Below are 19,154 nucleotides of genomic sequence, written 5' to 3'. Positions count from 1 at the left end.
CTAATCTACAGTCTTTCAGAATCTTTTCTGGATTCTCCTGCAAACTGGCTGTAAGATCTTACCGGTTCCTCGATTGATGAGTTAAGTAAAAGCTTGCACACGTGTTCATTTAGTATCTGTATGAAAGAGTTTTATTTTCTTTGTTTTGGTCTAAGCCTCTGCTTTTCAAATCTCCCTGGTCATTGGTTTTATAATCTTTGGGTTCCAGGCAGCAATTTAAAAAATTACATAGGAAATAACCAATCTGCATTGTGTGTAACAGAAGTGAGCATTATTTTATGAAACTTCTATTTGCAATACATTTATATATTTGTTCTAGGTGGATTTAAATGTATTTTTTAATTTTTGGATGATCATTGTTTTGAGGTAAATATTTGGGCCCTAATGTGTTTTTTCATAATATTCCATTTTTACTCAGTAAAGATTTATTGAGTTGGCTAGAATATTTTTAAGTCAGGCAGATGTAAATGGAAAGTAGGAGAGCCTCACAGTTTACAGTTGGTCACTCTCTTATGCTGCTTCTCCTCCCCCCAAAATTGAGGTACAGAGCAATCTGAGTGCAATACTCAGACTGCCTGCTCTAATAAACCCAACACCCAAGACACACACAATATTACAAACTGTTAGGTGCCTCTCAGACACCAGTAGGTCCAAGCCCTAAGATCCTGAAAGGCAGAGCCTTGCTCAGCAGCTGATGGCAGATCAACAGAATTACCTTCGTACACAAGAGTGAGAACCACCATCACTGTCCGCCAACACCCGTCGTTAGCGCTGACTTGCTGGGTGGGAGAACTGGGGCAAATCCCATCACTTCTCTGGGCTGATTTCATCTGTGAAACAGGAAAAGTGACAAATGAGACACTGTATGTGAAATTCTTCCATAAACTGTGAATCATCATGTAAGAACAAGGAATACTTTGTCCAGGCCCAGCAGAGGTTCTGAATAGTGGAAGGGGGAGGAGCGAATATCCTGATGTTTGAAAAAGCTCCTGGATGATTCCAAAAGCTGCTCCGCCCCCCACCCCCAGCAAGCTATGAAAATTAGAGGTGCACACTGATTGGCTCATGGACCCTCCTACCATTATGTGCAAAGTCTCTGAGTGTGCATACAGGCATTAGTCCTGGGAGAGGTGAAGGTGGCAGTGATCTCCCTAAAGATTAAGAATTCTATTCCAGGGACTTTCCTGGTGGCGCAGTGGTTAGGAATCCGCCTGCCAGTGCAGGGGACAGGGTTTGAGCCCTGGTCCAGGAAGATCCCACATGCCGCGGAGCAACTAAGCCCGTGCGCCACAACTACTGAACCCACGCGCCTAGAGCTGGTGCTCCACAACAAGAGAAGCCACTGCAATGAGAAGCTGGCGCACCGCAACAAAGAGTAGCCCCTGCTCACCGCAACTAGAGAAAGCCCGCCCGCAGCAATGAAGACCCAAGGCAGCCAAAAATAAATAAATAAAATAAAATAAAATAAAATTTCTATTCCAAAGCAGGGCTTCTCAACCTCGGCACCACTGACATTTTGCACCAGATAATTCTTTGTTGTGGGGGGTTGTCCCGTGAAATGAAGGATGTTTAGCAGCATCCCTGGCCTCTGCCTGCGAGATGCCAGTAGCAGCCACCAAATCCTGACAACCAACATTGCTGCATGTCCCTTGAGAACCACTGCTCCAAAGCAACTTAGAGGCAGAGGACACAGAAAGGGAGATTCCAGCTAATAGTACTTGCAGCCCCAGATCCCCCAACCCCCCTAGAGCACAATCGTGGCTATTTCCACGCCTCCCATATCAGCCCTAATTCGTCCTCACATCTCTGGGCACCTGGTCACACCATCTTCCACGCCTTCCCACCCCACATTACCTCAGGGCTTCGATACCCACCACCTCCTAAATGGCTTTTCTGCCCGGCATCCGGCTGTTCCGATTCTCCCTACGCAGTGCTGAGTTCCTAAAGCTGAAACATTTCCCTCTCCAATAAAAGTAGTGTCCGTCTCCATTATAAACGCTCTATAATCTAGCCTCCACATACAAACTTTTCCCCAAGTCCGACTAGGAGCTTTTGGGAAGAGGAACAAGGTAAACCTGCCTGAATCGCACCAAGTCCTGGAGATGATTTTGGCCCCGAAAAGCATTAATGTCAAAATAATAAAAATATACCCTTTCTTTGGAATTGAAGTTTACACGTGATTATCTGTTATTAGACCTCTGCATCCTCCAAAGGCAAGGGGTAACGGAAGTGAAAGACTGGTCGTTAAAGCAAGGGCTTCAAACTGTGGTCAGACTCATTAGGTCCTGAAATCAGTTTAATGGGTTAGCAACAGACTTTTGGAATGGAAAGAACAGAATAGAATAGAATAGGACAGGACAGGACAGGATAGGATAGGTTGGAATTAGAACCCACGTAGAGTAGATCTGGCTGCGTCATGTGAGGTTGGGCTAAAAATCTCCCTTTAAACTTATCGCTCAGTAATCTGCATCTACAGGCGTGTAAAATATATTTCTCACTGTAGGTTGAGTCAAAAAAGTTTGAAAGCCCCAACAGGTAATCTACATATTCAGCAGTGGAAGCAGGTGTAACAACAGCAAAAAGTGCAAGGTCACTGGGACCTCCAGAGGCACAAAGACTGGATGGGGCTGGGGTGGATGCCAGGGCGGGGGCAGTACTGGGTGGAGCGGACACGGTCAAGGAAAGGCAAACCCATGTGGGGCTCTCTGACTTGGGGTGTCAGGGCTCAGTCCCAGGGTCGGGTGGGTGGAGGGGGGTGAGGAGGAGCGAGGGGAAAGGAGGCTGCGAATCGCAGGTGAAGGACAAGGAGGCGGCCTGAGCGCCGGGACGCAGAGTCCGGGGACACCCCCCTCCTCAGCATCAGCAGTCCTGGGGACCCCCGGGAGAGCCCAGCTGGGGGCGCGGCCACGCCAAGTGACCCGAGACCCTCCCTGACCCGCTGGGGCCCGTCCTCACCGGGCACCGGCCGGGCGGCGACGGCAGCGGGGCCCTCCCTCTCCGGAGACCGAGCCGCGGCGGGTCCTCTGGCCTCGGGCCGCCGCAACCACAGGCGCCGACCTCGCGGCCCAGGCCCCTCCGGCCACCGCAACCCGGGTGCCCAATCCCCGCCCCCACCTGCCCTCTCGGGAGCGAGCCCCGTGCCGCGCGCGCCGCCCCGCTGGCCGTAGGGAGCGCGCACCGCCCCGCGGGGAAGCCGGCCTCTAGGAGCGCACTAGAGGGTTCCTAGCAAGCATGCGCAGCGGGGCCGCGGGAAGCCCATTCTTTGGGCAAACTCCTCTTCTCCGGGTCTTCCGTGCGCGGTGCCTAGCTGGCGGCCGGACCAATCGGCCCTGGGAGGCGGGGCCAGGGCTGGAGAAAGAGGCGGGGCAAGCCCAGGATTGGGCGGCGGCAGCCGGGGACCGAGCTTTGATCTGACCTGAGGCTTGGACGGCGGGTTTGGGGGCGGGGAGGAGGGCCTCCGGGGCGGTGGACCCTCAGAGAAGAGAGTTGGGGGGCTTGAGACCCCAAGACCTGAGCCAGGATTTGACTCTGAGCTCACTGAGCGGAAGCGGTCATTTTAAAAAAATTTTTATTTTATTTATTTTTTATACAGCAGGTTCTTATTAGTTATCTGTTTTATACATATTAGTGTATATATGTCAATCCCAATCTCCCAATTCATCCCACCACCACCACCCCCCCACCCCTCTGCCACTTTCCCCCCTTGGTGTCCATACGTTTGTTCTCTACATCTGTGTCTCTATTTCTGCCAGGCAAACCGTTTCATCTGTGCCATTTTTCTAGGTTCCACGTATATGCGTTAATATACGATATTTGTTTTTCTCTTTCTGACTTACTACGGAAGCGATCATTTAAATGCATCATTAGGCCCGTCACTTTCGTTAGCCAGCGGAAGGAAATTTCCTATGGACTTCATAGAAACTTTAAAATGACCTACCCCAAAGCTGGGCCAATTTGATTCAAACTAAATAATGATAATAACAGATTATAACTGAGTAAAATAAGAAGCCATGATCGATAGTGATGTAAATAAGTAAATGGGGAGATGGGAAAGCTCTTACAGTAGAATGCCAACTAATAAATGCAGAAGGAAGGATGCAGAAAATCACCCTTTGGCGACCATCGTAAGTAGTAATTGATTCGGGCAAAAATTATCAGTGGCCGCTAAGACCGGAGGGTGAAAGTTTAACAAGGAACTAGTATTTACATATTCCCAAAGTACATATTTCCCCACAATACATTTATTAATTGCAAGAGGAAAAATATGAATTTTACAATAGACAAATGGTCCTCAAAGTGTAGTCTGGGGTTCCTGGAAGTCCCTGTGGGATATTCCAAAGTTTACATGACGTGTAACAGGTTGAATGCCAAAGCACAGATGAGAACCTGTAGTCCTCCATTAAGCCTACATTAAAGAGATTTGAAAAAAAAAAAAAAAAAGTAGAACTACGCCATTCTCATAAAATTTCTTTGTTTTGGAAAATATAGTGATTTTCATAAAAATTTGTTATGCTAACACATAAAGGATTTATTATTGTATCTTTTGGTAACAGATTTATTGGATATAACTCACATACCATACAGTTCACCCATTTAAAGTGTACCAATTGAATGGTTTTTAATAGATTCACAGAGATGCGGACATCACCACACTCAGTTTTAGAACAATTTCATCACTCCAAAAGAAACCTTTAGCGATCACCCCCAAGTTCCCCATCCTCCCATGCTAAGCAACTATTAATCTTTCTGTCTCTATAGATTTGTATATTCTGGACATTTCATTTAAATGGAATCATACAATCATATATCTTCTGTGTCTGGCTTCTTTCACTTAGCATAGTGTTTTCAGAGTCCATCCATGTTGTAGCATGCCAGTAGTATTTCATTCTTTTTATCATCAAATAGTATTGCACTGTATGGATATACCCCAGTTTGTTTATCCATTCATCTGTTGACTGACGTTTGCATTGTTTCCACTTTTTGGCTACTATGACTAACGCTGCTGTGAACATTATGTGCAAATTTGTGTGGACAGATGTTTTCAATTCTTTTGGGGATACACCTGGGATTGGATTTGCTGGGTCGATGTTTAACCGTTTGAGGAATTGCTAGATTGTTTTCCACAGGGTCTGCTCCATTTTACATTCTCACCAGCAGTGTGTAAGGGTTCCAATTTCTCCACATCCCTGTCAGCAGTTGTTATTATCGGTCTTTCTGATTATAACCATGCTAATGGATATGAAGTGGCATTTCACTGTGGTTTTGATTTGCATTTCCCTGATGGCTAATGATGTTGATCCTCTTCTCAAGTGCTTATTTGACATTTGCATATCTTCTTTGGAGAAATGTCTATTCAGATCCTTTGCCCATTTTAAAATTGAGTTGTCATTTTATTATTAAGACTAAAAATCCTTTATATTTATATTCTAGATACATGTCCGTTGTTAGATATATGATTTACAAAAACTTTCTCCCATTCTGTGGGTTGTCTTTTCACTTTATTGCTCCCAGTTAAGATGGTGTCCTTTGAAGCACAAAAGTTCTTAATTTTGATGATGTCCAATTTATCTGTTTTTTCTTTTGTTGTTTGTGCTTTTGATGTCACATCTAAGAAATCACTGCCTAATCCAAGTTCACAAAGATTTACCTGTATGTATTCTAAAAAGTTTTATAGTTTAGTTCTTACATTTGGGACTTAGACCCATTTTGAGTTGTGTCTTTTTTTTTTTTTTTTTTTAATGGGCAAAGTAGGGCTCTGATTTCATTCTTTTGCATATGGATATCTGAGTTGTGCCATTTGTTGAAAAGACTGTTCTTTCCTCTCTGTGATTATTTTGGCTCCCCTGTTGAAAAACAATTAACCATAAATGTGAGGGTATATTTCTGGACTCTCAATTCTATCCATGGGTCTGTGTTTATTTTGTGCCAGCACCACACTGACTCAATTACTGTTGCTTTGCGGTAAATTTTGAAATCAGAGAGTGTGAATTCTCCAACTTCGTTCTTTCCCTTTTGTTTTGGGTCCCTTGAGTTTCCAGTTGTCATCTTTCTTGTCAATCTTTTTGAAAATGAATCTCTCTTTTAAATTTTACATCATTGCAAACACACTCCATGGCAATTATTTTCAAGTATTCCTGCTTTTTCCACCTAACTGTATATTGTAAAACTCCCCCCCCCCAATATTATAACCCTATTTACATATGGCTGGCTACATAGTTTAGTTATTTTCCTATTAGACACTAGTTTCTTTTTTTTTTTAATAGACAAATGTATTTTATAAGATGTCCAGATCTCATTTTTTTCTATCATAATACATCATATAAATTCAGGGGAAGCATTTAAACGTTTTTCAGATCACATGATCCGATATAGAATTTCTAACCAGAAGAATCCTCAAACTCAATTTGAAGAAAAAAAAAATTTTAAGCATTTTTAAAATTAATTTAGTTTTGGCTGCGTTGGGTCTTCGTTGCTGCGTGAGGGCTTTCTCTAGTAGCGAGCGGGGGCCACGCTTCATTGTGGTGTGTGGGCTTCTCATCGTGGTGGCTTCTCTTGTTGCGGAGCACGGTCTCTAGGCGCGCGGGCTTCAGTAGTTGCGGCACGCGGGCTCAGAAGTTGTGGACACGTTTCTAAATTTCACTGTTGCTGCTGTGGCTGGCTTCATTCCTAACTTTTGGGGAACCTGGGTGAAAAGTATATGGGAATGCTTTGTACACTTGCAGTTTTTCTGTAGGTGTGAAATTATGTCAAAAATAAAACGTCAGACCAAAAAAAAAAAAAAAAAAAAAATCTGCCTCTTTGAGGGGATTCCGTGAGGGGAAAGTATCTTTTTCTGCACTGGTCCAACCCTTGCCCATCTGTCCAGCCCTCGCCCATCGGTCCAGCCCCCACTCACAGCGCACGATCACTGCACACTTATTCTCTGATCACCCTGCGCGGTGGGGACCGGGATTGCTCTGGCGCGGGGAGCTGCGGGGCCTGGGGGCTGCTTTCCTGGACACTTGGGGGGTGGCGACCGGAGCGGCCCAGCATCCTCCGAGCGGACACCCGCCCTGCCTCTCTCCTGTCCAGGCGCGACGACGCCCCTGCCTCCCCTCCTGCAGGGCGCCCCGGGCCCTCCGCTCACCGCGACCCTCCGCAGCCCCGCGGGCTCCTCCCTCCGCCCGCCCCGCTTTGGCCAGCCGGAGCCCCCAGTCTCCCAGTTGGCAGAGTGAAGACGCTGCTCCTCTCTAGAAAACGCCACTACCCTGACACCCCTCCCCTCCGCCTTCCTCCTGTCGCTCTAAAGCTGCTGCTGGAAGTCCCCGCCGCCCCCCTGCCCCTGGGCTCCAGGCAGGTGTAGGTCCAGGTCCCATGGGGCCCTCCTGCCCTGGTCCCCCGCCTGCTCCGCATTTCCACATTCTCCGCATCCTCCGTCGAATCCCCTCCTTCCCGCGTTCTCCCGCCCCCTTTCCCATCCTTGTTTTCAGTCCTCCACCTCCCACTGCCTCATCCTCCGTGCCTTCCTCTCGCACCTACGCTCCGCCCAACTCCGACTGCGCGCTCTGGGTCCCCGCACCTCTGCCCCTGCCTGGGCTCCGAGTGCCGTACCCCATCCGCACCCTGCGCCTCTCCGCCCGCTCCCCTGCCAGGTCTCCACCCTGGGCACCTTAGGGGCCCAAGTCCACAAAGACCCCTGCCGTGGTGGCGTTGAGCTTACGTTAAGGGGGGTGGGTTGGGGAGAAGCAATAGATAATAATAAACAATGAGTCACATGGTCTCTTAGAAGAGGTACTTGCTGTGGGGCAATCAGACAGGGAGGAGGAGGGGCTGCGACTTGTGTTGGAGTGTCTGTTTGAGGATGACAAGGAGTAAGGATCTCACCCGCATTCTTCGGATAGCCGGCCATCTGCCGGATTGTCACTGAGGAATCCTCCCTGGCCCCTGCAGAAGGCAAGTTAGAGCCGGTGCCCGGGCCTCAAAGGGCCCGGGTGGGCGTCCGGAATCTGCTGGGCCTGACGGCGTCCGCGCGCGCCTCCTCCCGGCCTCCAGGAGAATCAGCCACATTGAGCCTGGCGGCGGCGGGGGTTCCGGGGGGGGGGCGGGGGGGGACGTGCCTGGACCAGCTCTCCAAGCTAACCAAGGAAAATGCAACCCCCAGGAAAAAACACGCAGAGGTTGTGCACACAAGATGAAGCGAGGGGCGTTATCAATATTTTCTTCTTAATGATATTACCGGATGTTGCCAAGGATACCTGAGAGCCGGGTATTCACGGGCCGCGGGTGGAATGATAGTGGCTGTGTCCACCCCGTGTGCAGGAATCTCACCCAAGGCTTTTGAAAGGATTGTTACCAACCTAGAAACAATTGGGATACGTCCAACAATCAGGACTGGTTGGATAAATGATCACCCACCCCTGTAGTGGTACGTTGTAAAATGGACACTGGAGAGACATTTGTAATACATTTAGAAAAAAAAAATAGGGAATTCCCTGGTGGTCCAGTGGTTAGGACTCCGTGCTTTCATTGCCGGGGTCCGGGTTCGATCCCTGGTCCGAAACTAAAATCCCGCAAGCCACGCAGTGCGGCAAAAAAAAAAAAAAAGTCACTTTATCACCCCAATTTTCTGAATATAAAAATATTTATCATAGACTTATCTCTAGATGGTGGAATTACTGTAGATTTTGTAATAGTTTTTCATAATCAGTATTTTCTGTTTATTTTCATGACCATGAATTACTTTTTTTTTTTTTTTTTTAGCTTGAAGGAAAGACCAATGCAAGATATTTTTAAAAAGTAAGTGTAGGGACTTTCCTGGTGGCGCAGTGGATAAGACGCTGCGCTCCCAATGCAGGGAGACCGGGTTCTATCCCTGGTCGGGGAACTAGATCCCACATTCATGCCACAACTAAGGAGCCCATGTGCCGCAACTAAGACCCGGTGCAGCCAAATAAATACATACTTAAAAAATAAGTGTACAGTAGTCATCCTATTTACTTTTTATCCCCATCATAATTAATGCCCCTACCCACCCACTCACTGAGTGCAGAGACCCAGAACTGGTATCAATCTGCCACTTCTGAGGGTTTTCTGCTCCGTTGACACTGGTGGGAACCACTCATGACCGACAGGAACACACCCGTCCAGCAGGATGCCAACTGTGTGAACTGGAAGGGCCACTTGCCCCCCAGCTCCCTTCTCCCCTTGGATTCTCCTCCTGGTGGGTGGCACTGTCATCCCGGGCTGGGCAGGCCAGTCCTCCCTCAAACCCTGTCCCCCGAAAGAGACCACCCATCACTGAGCCCTTCTCTTTCCCCTTCTAGCATCTCCCATCTCCCCTCCCTTTTCTCTCCCCCGGGCTGTGGTGGTGCCCTCACCAGCCTCTCCGCTCCCACTTTGGACCCCCTCCAGTCTGTTCTCCTTAGGGCACCAGGGGAGTTTTGTAAAATGACACTGACCACATTCCTCCTCTTCATAAATCCGTCCCAACCTCCTACTACCCGTGATGAGCCTGGAACCCACCTGTGGCCTCAAGGCCCTGGGCCAGTAGCCTCTGCCAACCATTCCTGCCTCGTGGCCTCCTGTCCTACTCTGTCTGGGCTTGCTCCTCCCAAGCCCGCCCTCTTCACCTTTCAGCTCCCTCCACGGGGCTTCCTCAGGCCCCTGTCATATGCTGAGGAGCTCCTGGTCCTCTCCTGGGCAGCCCTTAGCCCCAGATTTCATGCACTCATCAGCAGGAAGTTCTGTGTCTCCTGTCTACCTCTAGGAGGCTGGGGCTGTTACCTGTTTACCACTAGGTCCTGTGTACCCTGCTCTGGGCAGACATTAAGGTCCTCAAGAAGTGAAGGGGCAAGAAAGCAGGCAGGACTGGGAGGGAGAGGGAGGGTGAATCTAGGTGAGGGATACGTGGTGCTCCCTGCATGCTCCTTCAACTTTTATGGGAGTTCGAAATGTTTCAAAATTTAAAAAATAAGAAAAGCTTAACACCTCCGGATCCAGTGTATAAGCTCCCTGCCTGGCTTGGCAGTGCTTCCCACCCTCCAGGCAGATGACAGGCACCATAGGCCGCTTGAGCCCCCGGAGGGAGGTGCACCCTTCCTGTGCCCCCACCCAGCCTCCGGGGGCCACCTAGTCAACCAGGCCCCCTCACTGGGGACCCGAGTGCCACCCCCACCCCAGGCTCCCATGGCAGCTGCGGAAGGGGTCGATGGTGCCACAGCCAAATGCAGGGGAGTGGACACCCGCAGTGACCCTGCCCAGGCCAGGACTGCCTGGAGTCCAGGCTGAGTGGCAGGGGTCGAGGCTGGCTGGCCCCTCTCCCCACCTCCTCTACTCCATGCCTCCTCCACTACCAAATGTTAAACCAGAGCAAGCCCTCAGGCGGTCTCCTCAACTGACAGAACCAGCCCTCCAGGATGACTCAGAGCCTCAGGAAAGGAGAAATCTTGTGGGGGATGGGAATCTATTTAAATATAGAATTCAGACAAAAGAACTTTTAAAGTTATGGTTACAGAATATAAATGTTACAGACAACCATGCTATAAAAATCACAGCAAAATGGAGAGTTGGGCGCTGAGGATGTGCTGCGTAACTCACTTTTCCCAAGAGGGAGTCAACAGATACTGATTAAATTTGGAAAATGTTTGAAAACGTAAGTCCTCTAAACTCTACTTTTAAAAAATAATCCATTTCCTTTTGCCCAAAGGCAGTTTTCAAATGATGAGGACCACGTGGGCTGAAGCAACTTGAGGCCAATGCCTTTTCTCAGGGGACCCCGACTTATTGTTGAAGGAGGGGAACGGTGTTTCTTCATCTTTTCCTCCAGCAGGGCAGCACCCAGGGGACCTGAGGAGGGGCTCAGGCTCCCAGGAATCTCCCTCAGCCCCCAAACCACCCAGAAGGAACACGGCAGGGGCACAATACACTTCTGTCAGGCGTGCCCCCTCACACCGCAGGCTCACCTCCTCAGCAGAACCTTGGGCTGCCATGGACTTCAGGGTCCCTGTGCACAGAGGCTGTCAGTCCTGTGTGACTCCCTGGAGGAGGTGGCCTTTCTGAGGGTCCAGCAGGAAGAAGCAGGCTGAGGCCTCCTGGGAACTGGCCCTGGAAGGAGAGCCAGAGAGGGGCAGGATCGGCTTCCCAGGGGTTCAGGGCTGGACACCAAAGGCAGCAGAAAGTGAAAACCTCAGAGACTCCACCTAGTCTCTGAGTCAGTGGTCAGGTTTTCCAGGCTGAGGAGGCCCAGGGTGTGAGGCCCTGGGGGATGGAGGCCACTGGAGAGCCCTCCTGGGCCTGAGAGATGGCCCAGGCCAGGAAACCCTGGAGCAGGGCCAGGTAAGGGCTGGTGAGGGTTGGGGAGGCCCAGGAGCAGGGGGGTGGGGGTTGGAGCTGGGACCTCAAAGGATCCAGAATCATGGAATTTTAAAAACCTATCCATGGGTGGGATCTAGTGTACAGCTTCTTTTATTCTCTTTTTATTTTATTTTTTCTGCTTACAAAAGTAAATTATGCTTGATCAGAAAAAGATTACAATGTTGAAAGTGAAAATCAGTCAGCGGCTGGGCCCCAGGCAGAAGCCCAGTGGAACGTGTAGAAGTTGCAGCCAAGTTCACTGACCCAGCCAGATCGCACCCTCGGTTGTCAGGAACCGGGCTACGGGTCCTCCCTGGACACGATGGGGCCCATGGTGGACTCCTCCCCATCCACCAAGGGACTGGGGGCAGGCTGTCCTGCCAACCTTCCGTCTTCTTTTCCGTCTGGAAGAGAAGGGTGTGGGTCAGGCTGTTGTCAAAGGAAAAGGGGGAAGGGGTGGGGGGCAAACCTGGGGGTCCCAGCTGCCAGAGCAGGGGTGGGGATTGCTGACTCCAGAGACATGCTCCCAAAGGCCACTGGCCCAGGGACACAGAGGCTGTTTCCAGGAAACTTTGGGCCAAATCTGGGCTGAGCATCAGGAAGCTGCTGCTCCCTCCCCACTGCCTGGCCCAGGACGGGGCAGGAGGTGGAGAGGGCTGTGGACAGGTCTGGAGGTAAAGACGGAGGGGCAGGTTGAGAGGTGTTGACTGCCCATGAGCACCTGCCCAGGGGAGCCCATGGGGCCAAGCTGCAGCCCTTGTTCCGTTCTTCATCTCTCCATCTGAGGAAGGGTGACTTTGTCCTGATTCTCACAAAGGTGCCATATGGGGTGGGGTCCATATGGCCCCAGAGCCCGCCTGATCTGAGAAGTGAGCAGAGGTCTCAGGTGGGGTAGAAATGGCCTGTCCCACCCAGCTCAGCTGGAAGAATGGGCTCTGAGCCAGAGGGGGCCCCCCCATCCTTTCCAGTGAGCTAGCTGGTGGCCTCAGGGTGGTGACTTGGCCCTTCTGAGCCCTGCCTCCACACAGGTCGTGAGGACAGAACCCTCTCTGCACTGGGCAGAGGCAGGTGGACATGAGGAGGCACTTGGAGCAGAACAGGCCAGTGGAAGGGCTCAAGGGTGAGCCAGGCCCACTGCAGAGGGGCCTCCAGGCTCCGGGGTCCCTGACTCCAGCAGGCGATGGAGCCTGAGGTGTCCCTCGGGTTGCCTGAGAACTCTAGGCCTGTGGCTGGGGATGCCCCCATCTCATGAAAAAGACATAAATAGGTAAACACATAAGAGTAGACACGGAGAGAAATAGGTCCAGGAACACAGACATACAAAAACCCACACAAACTTACTCTCCTAGGCAAATACACACATAGGGAGACAGAACCTTAGAGAAACACACACACACACACACACACACACACACACACACACACACACACACACACACACACACACACACACACGGAGGCCTACAGACACGCAGAGATTCACACTGAGATAATGTAGACAGATGCACGCAGAAATGTTCACAGCACACACATACTCCCCTGAGCCAGCCGAGCCTGCTGTCCCCCTGGCTGCCCAGGTGACAGGGGACTTCGGCCCCAGGAAGGTCCTGCTCTCGCCCTGCTTGCTGGTCTGGGGCCTCACCTGTGTCCAGCTTGCTGCGTTTTTGCTCAGGCTCCTGGGGGGCGGCCTCGATGGCCCGCTGAGCCTCGGGATGGATCTTGAGGAGGGCTTTGGCAAGGGTGGCGGGGCCGGGCACCCCCAGGGACATGATGCAGTGCACTCCTTTGCGCTTGGCCCCCGCCACTTTGGCACTGTCCTTGGAGGCCGTCAGCAGCACCAGTTTGGAGAACTTCCTGGGCTTCCTGGGGGCTGCGGGGACGACATCTGTGCCCGGCTCAGGGGGCTCAGGGGAGGGTTCCTGGCTGGCCTTCACGCTCTCGCCCTCCTGCTCACTGGGCTCGGGCAGGGGCATTCTGGGAACGATGGCCTGGCCCCCAGGCCACGCTCAGGCCCCAGCAGATGGATTTCTCCTCTACCTCCCTGGAAGGAACCCAGCAGTCCAAGGGCTCCGTCCTAAGGCAGGAGGCAAAATCCCATTAGTGGAGGTGCCCTTAGACCTGGGTTCAGGAAGAATCTGGGCTGGAGGTTGGGGCAGATGGGGCTGCCTCAGTGCCCCCGGGGAAGGACCTGAATGGAGCCAGAGAACTCTGGGCTGGTGCTTCTACTCTCCTGGTAGCCTTGAGTCCGACACTTCCCCCAGCCAAACCTCACTTTCCCATCTACAAAATGTGCCCAAAACAGGGCTCTCAAGGGGCTACTGGGGTGACCAAGGTGCTGACAGCTGTGAGTTACTAGGAATCCAGGCCCACAGGTGCTGAGCACGGGGTGAAGTGCTTCCACAGGTTTTTCCATTTAACCTTCAGCCCCACGTTATGAAAGTTGATCTTTCTCATTGACCCAGGTTACAGATGAGGACACTGAGGCATGCAGCCATGAAGGCAGAGCTGGGAGTCCAGTCGAGGTGGGTCCAGAGCCCGCCCCGCACAGCACCTGGGGTACCTCGTCCAGGATAACAGGAACCGGTCTTCCTGAGCACCAGGCGTTGGGGAAAAGCACTTTGGGGACATGAGTTCAGGTCACCAACCCTCCCAGAATGCCTGGTGCCCTTCACCCTGACACTGTGTCACTGGGAGCATGGGCTGGGGCCCTGCTGGCACACTGCAGACCCCAAAGGAGGAGCCTGGCCCTGGGAGGAGGGACTCTCTGGATTCACAACTAGATCCATCCCCCATCCCAGGCAAGAGGCCCCGGGGCACCCCGTGCTAGGGGATGCCAGGGCCCCATGAGGGCAGCGACCTTGTGTCTGAGCTGGTGCTGGCTCTGCCTCAGCTGAGTGGGGACAGGGCTGTGGAGGTGTCCAGAGAATCTGTTGTCATTGAGGGCTCCCTGGCTTCTGGTCTGGAGAAGCAGAAAGGATGGATGACAGGGAATTCCCTGGTGGTCCAATGGTTAGGACTCTGCACTTTCACTGCCGGGGGCCCGGGTTCAATCCCTGGTCAGGGAACTAAGATCCCACAAGCCACACGGCATGGCCAAAAAAAAAAGAAAAGAAAAGAAAAAAATGGATGACGGGCGGCAGTGGTGGCCTGGAGACCAGGGCTCTGGGGCATCAGTGTGGGCTAGCTGTTTTGTCTGTTGGGGGTGATTGGGTGGTGGGCAGATGGCGGGGTCTTTCTCAGTTTCCAGTTTAGCCCAGAAACAAGATTGCTGCCTTGGCAGACATCTCACCCTCCCTGTCCAGGACTCAGGCAGCACCAAGGCCTGTACACTCTTACCCCCTAGACCTGTTTCTCCAACCTGGCTTTCAGTTGTGTTTCTCTGGGCCCCTCCAATGCACATGGCTTGAGGTGTCCATGCCCCGCACCCCAAAGTCTTCCAAGACCCCTTCATCCATGAGAGGAGCCTGAGGTGCAAGGCCAGTGCATGGTTGGGGTGCCTTGTCCCCTGCAAGCTCCCCTTCTCAGTCAACTAGACATGAAAGCAGAGACCTGACAACTAGACACGAAAGCAGAGACCTCCCAACTGCGACAGAGGAGGACCCCCACCTCCAGGGGGTGTAGCCTCAGGTAAATGCTTCCTGGTAGCAAGTCACCTGACCACAGGCACCCCTGGGATTGATGTCTCATTATCCCTCCTGTCCCTGGTCCAGCCCCTGGCTAAGCCAACCCCTACTCCTCCCATGTGCTCCTTCCCAGCTCTGCCCATCCTGTCCCACAGGGCAGGCAACATGGTGGTACCTGGGACCTGGGGGGACATAGGGCCCAGCAGAAAAGACACTGCCTCCCCCCCCCCCCCCAGAGAACCACTCTGGGCAGGAAAGGGTTATGGTGGGAAGCCCCACCCACAGGGCCCTGCCCCCACACTCTGATTGGCCTGGTGCACAACCCTGGCCAGCAGCCCACACCTCTGTGGTCCAGGGATGAAACTCCAGGTGGCTGGACCCCTTTCTCACATCATATACAAATAATTAACTCTAAATGATCATAGACTTAATTATGAGAGCTAGTGATAAAACTCTTAAAAAAAAAAGAAAAGAGTAAATCTTCCTGACCTTGGATTAGGCAAAGCTTTCTTCAGTATGACACTAAAAGTACAGGTAATCAAAAAAGAAACACAAAAATTTGACTTCATCGAAATTTAAAACTTTTGTGAGTCAAAGGACACCATCATGAGAGTTAAAAGGCAGCCCATAGGATGGGAGAACATTTTTGCAGGTCATACATCTGATAAGGGACTCGTATCTGGAATTTATAAAGAACACATAACTCAGTAATAAAAAGACAAATAACTCAATTTTAAAATGGGCAAAGGATCTGAATAGGCCTTTCTCCAAAGAAAATATACAAGTGGCTAGTAAGCACGAGATGTTCAACATCATTAGTCATGAGGGAAGTGCAGATCAAACTATAATGAGATACTATTTCACACTACTAGAATGGATCTAGTAAAACAAAACAAAAAACCCAGACAATAACAAGTGTTGGTGAGGATGAGGAGAAAATGGAACCCTCATACACTGCTGGTGGGGATGTAAATAGTGCAGCCACTTTGGAAAACAGTCTGATGATTTCTCAAAAGGTTAAACATAGAATTACCATATGACCCAGCAATTCCACTCCTAGGTGTATCCCCAAGAGAAATGGAAACCGATGTCTACATAAAAACTTGTACATGAATATTCGCAGCAGCATTATTCATAGATGCCAAAAAGTGAAACAGCCCAAATATCCATCAACAGATAAATGAATAAATAAAATGTGATGTATCCACACAATGGAATATTATCTGATAATTTAAAAAGTTCATGCCACGACATGGATGAACCTTGGAAAGATTAGCTAAGTGAAAGAAGCCAGTCATGAAAGATCACATATTATACACTCCATTTCTATAAAATGACCTGGAGTCTATAGAAAATTTATAGAGTAGAAAAATCCATAGAGACAGAAAGTAGATTTGTGATTGTCTAGGGCTGGGGGTGGGAGGGATGGGGACCAGAAGAGTGAAGAGTGAATACTAGTATGTATGGGGTTTCTGGGGTGATGAAAAAGTTCTAAAACTGATTGTGGTGATGGCTGCACAACTTGGTGAATTTACTAAAAGCCATTGAATTGTACATTGTGAGTGAGTGAATTGCATGGTATGTAAATTATCTCAATAAAACTTATGTATTGAGAATAGAGAAATTAAGTCTATAATCAGTGGTTTCCCCACTTCATGATACCTAAGAATCACCCAGAATTCTTGTTAAAAATGCACAGTTCTGGACTCCTCCACCCCCAGACTTCTTTCTCAATGGGTCTGGAGAGGGACCTGAGAATCTACATTTTTTTTTTTTTTACCAGTACCCCATTTGATTCTGATACTTTGTGAAAAGTGGATGATGCCATGGGCCCTCTGTTTAAGAAGTTTCTAATTTCTAGTTCATAGCTGAGCTGTTTTTCCACCACTCTATGTACAGGGGTGGACAGTCCCTCAGGCTGGATCAGTCTCTTTTCTGGATTTATCCCTAACCTTCTAGCAATTTATTTTTGAGATGTGAATGGAGGAGTTGACAGGCAGCTATTTTAAGCCTAAAACATCTATTTTGAAAATTAAATTTTTACTCAATAAAAGTTCATTGAGTTAACAGAATTTTTAGAAGTGAAGCAGAAATGAATTAAAAAGATCAAAAGGCTTAATAGTTTACCTTACTTCACTCACTTTACACCCTCCACCTGCATCCCCAGTCGGATGGTTTGATATTGCTATGGGTCTCCAGTCACCCATTTATCCTAACCAGCTGTCATGATATTGTAAGATGGCTCAGTGTAAACCCCAAACCACACAATGTTAAGAACTGGCAGGAGCCTCTTAGACACCTTGGGAGGCAGAATAATGCCCCCCTGCTGCCCATCGCCAAAGCTGTCTAGGTCCTGATCCCTGGAACCTGTAAATATGTTACCTTATATGGCAAAGGGGGAATTAAGTTTGCAGATGGCATGAAGGTTACTAAACTAGGAGATTATCTTGGATTGTCCAGGTGGTTCCATCACAATGACAAGGGTCTTAAAAAGCAGGAAATGTAGGTAGAAGAGTCAGAAAAAGCAGTGTGATGATGGAGGCAGGGTCAGCAAGAGGAGAGATTCGATGTTGCTGGCATTGAAGGTGGAGGGAGGGGGATATGAGCCAAGGAATTCTGGAGGCCTCTAGAAAAGACAAAGAAACAGACTGTCTCTCCTATAGTCCCCTGGAAGGGTTACAGCCCTGCCCACACCTTGATTTTAACCCAGTGAGGCCCATGTCAGACCTCTGACCTCCAGCACTGCATGACTTTTACAAAGCTGTGTTGTTTTAATCCACTAAATTTGTGGTAATTTGTTATGGCAGCAGTAGGTAACTAATACGAGGTCCAATCCCTTGATGGTGAGGTTCTGAAAGCCAGGATCATGGGAATTACCTGGCGGTCCAGTGGTTAGAACTCCCCGCTCTCACTGCCGAGGGCGCAGGTTCAATCCCTGATTGGGGAACTAAAATCCCACAAATGGTGTGGCCAAAAAATAAAAAACAAGAAAGCCAGGATCATTGCCTGGCAACTGATGATGGATTAACAGAATTACCATTACCTTCATATGTATGGGAGAGAAATACCATCAATGTCCACCAACACCTGCATCCTCAGCTAAGAGGCCTACCCCTTACACTCTCTGGGCTGGTTTCACCTATGTAATGGGAGTAGTGGTGAACTTCACAGGGGCTCTTAAGAGCAGGCAGGCAGGCAGGCAGGCAAGGGTGAAGTCTTCACGTTACCAGTGATACTGACAGATGCCCCTTCTATAATCGCTGTCCCATGTGGTTCTTGGAGGGCTGCTGGTGGGATGATGGACCCACTTAGACATGCAGGTACACATCCTTACAGGGAGATTTTCAAAGCAGCAGTAAGACCCAGAATGGGTCAAGAACTGTTACTCTATAGTGTGCAGGGAACAGCTTCCCCAAAGTGGGAATTTCATGTAATGGCACCTCCTTTCCCCTAATCACCATGGCTTGGAATCTTAGTTACTTTTACTCCTCCTTACCCACTGTAATTTGTCCTTAGACCTGTCTATGCTGCGCCCAAATGGCCCCTGCTCCCCGCCTCTCTCCTCTCGCATCATTACCGCCACCTCCTGACTAAGCCTCCGGAGTGCCTCCCCCGCCCCAACATCTCAGACCTCCAACTGCCATCCCTGCGAGCATCTCTAGAGCCACAAGGATGGGACGGGACTGGGGATGGGTGCAGGGCGGGGGCAGTACTGGGCGGGGCGGACACGGTCAAGGAAAGGCAAACCAATGTGGGGCTCCCTGACTTGGGGTGTGAGGGCTCAGTCCTGGGGTCGGGTGGGTTGGGGGAAGGACGAGCGAGGAGAAGAGCTGAATCGCTGGTGAAGGACAAGGAGGCTGCCTGAGCGCCGGGATGCAGAGCTGGGGGGCACCCCCCCAGCATCAGCAGCCCTTGGTGACCCCCAGAGGAGCCCGGCAGGGACCCGAGACCCTCCCCGATCCGCTGGGGCCCGTCCTCACCGGGCACCGGCCGGGCGGCGACGGCAGCGGGGCCCTCCCTCTCCGGAGACCGAGCCGCGGCAGGTCCCTCAGCCTCCGTGCCTGGGGCCCCCGCCTGGGTTCGGGCAGTCACCTCAAGCTGGGGTCATGGAGCGAGCATGCGCAGCAGGGCTTGTGGGGGGCCCATTCCTTGGGCTAACTCGATTTCTCCGGGTCTTCCCCTCGCGGGGCAGAACTGGCG

General features: G+C 50.6%; 2 protein-coding genes across 12 annotated transcripts in view; both read right to left on the bottom strand.

The window, feature by feature from the left end:
* The window catches only part of FLYWCH1 (FLYWCH-type zinc finger 1), a 45,126-nt gene extending 25,977 nt beyond the window's left edge, over positions 1 to 19,149 (bottom strand). For 5 of the 9 annotated variants that reach the window (XR_014254924.1, XR_014254925.1, XM_082430691.1 and 2 more), the window contains exon 1: positions 716 to 830. The gene's annotated coding sequence lies outside the window, so the exon portion shown is untranslated. The other 4 variants (XM_082430692.1, XM_082430695.1, XM_082430694.1 and 1 more) reach the window with 4 other exon arrangements.
* FLYWCH2 (FLYWCH family member 2) lies at positions 11,425 to 19,150 on the bottom strand. 3 transcript variants are annotated; one of them, XM_082430699.1, is made up of 4 exons: positions 18,935 to 19,045; positions 14,189 to 14,290; positions 12,974 to 13,405; positions 11,425 to 11,735 (listed from the first exon to the last, which is right to left on the bottom strand). In XM_082430699.1, exons 3-4 carry the CDS (start codon positions 13,302 to 13,304, stop codon positions 11,632 to 11,634), a joined length of 435 nt encoding a protein of 144 aa, XP_082286825.1. In that variant the 5' UTR covers positions 13,305 to 13,405; positions 14,189 to 14,290; positions 18,935 to 19,045; the 3' UTR covers positions 11,425 to 11,631. The 3 variants fall into 3 exon arrangements, with proteins under 3 accessions (XP_082286825.1, XP_082286826.1, XP_082286824.1); XM_082430700.1 differs by lacking the exons at positions 14,189 to 14,290; positions 18,935 to 19,045 and adding an exon at positions 19,047 to 19,150; XM_082430698.1 differs by lacking the exon at positions 14,189 to 14,290 and having other exon boundaries at positions 18,935 to 19,071.
* Positions 19,151 to 19,154: the final 4 nt, after the last annotated feature.

This window comes from Balaenoptera physalus (genome assembly GCF_965194825.1).
Source record: "Balaenoptera physalus genome assembly, chromosome: 16".
NCBI classification, from domain to species: Eukaryota; Metazoa; Chordata; class Mammalia; order Artiodactyla; family Balaenopteridae; genus Balaenoptera; species Balaenoptera physalus.
This window is presented reverse-complemented; position numbering and strand designations above follow the sequence as displayed.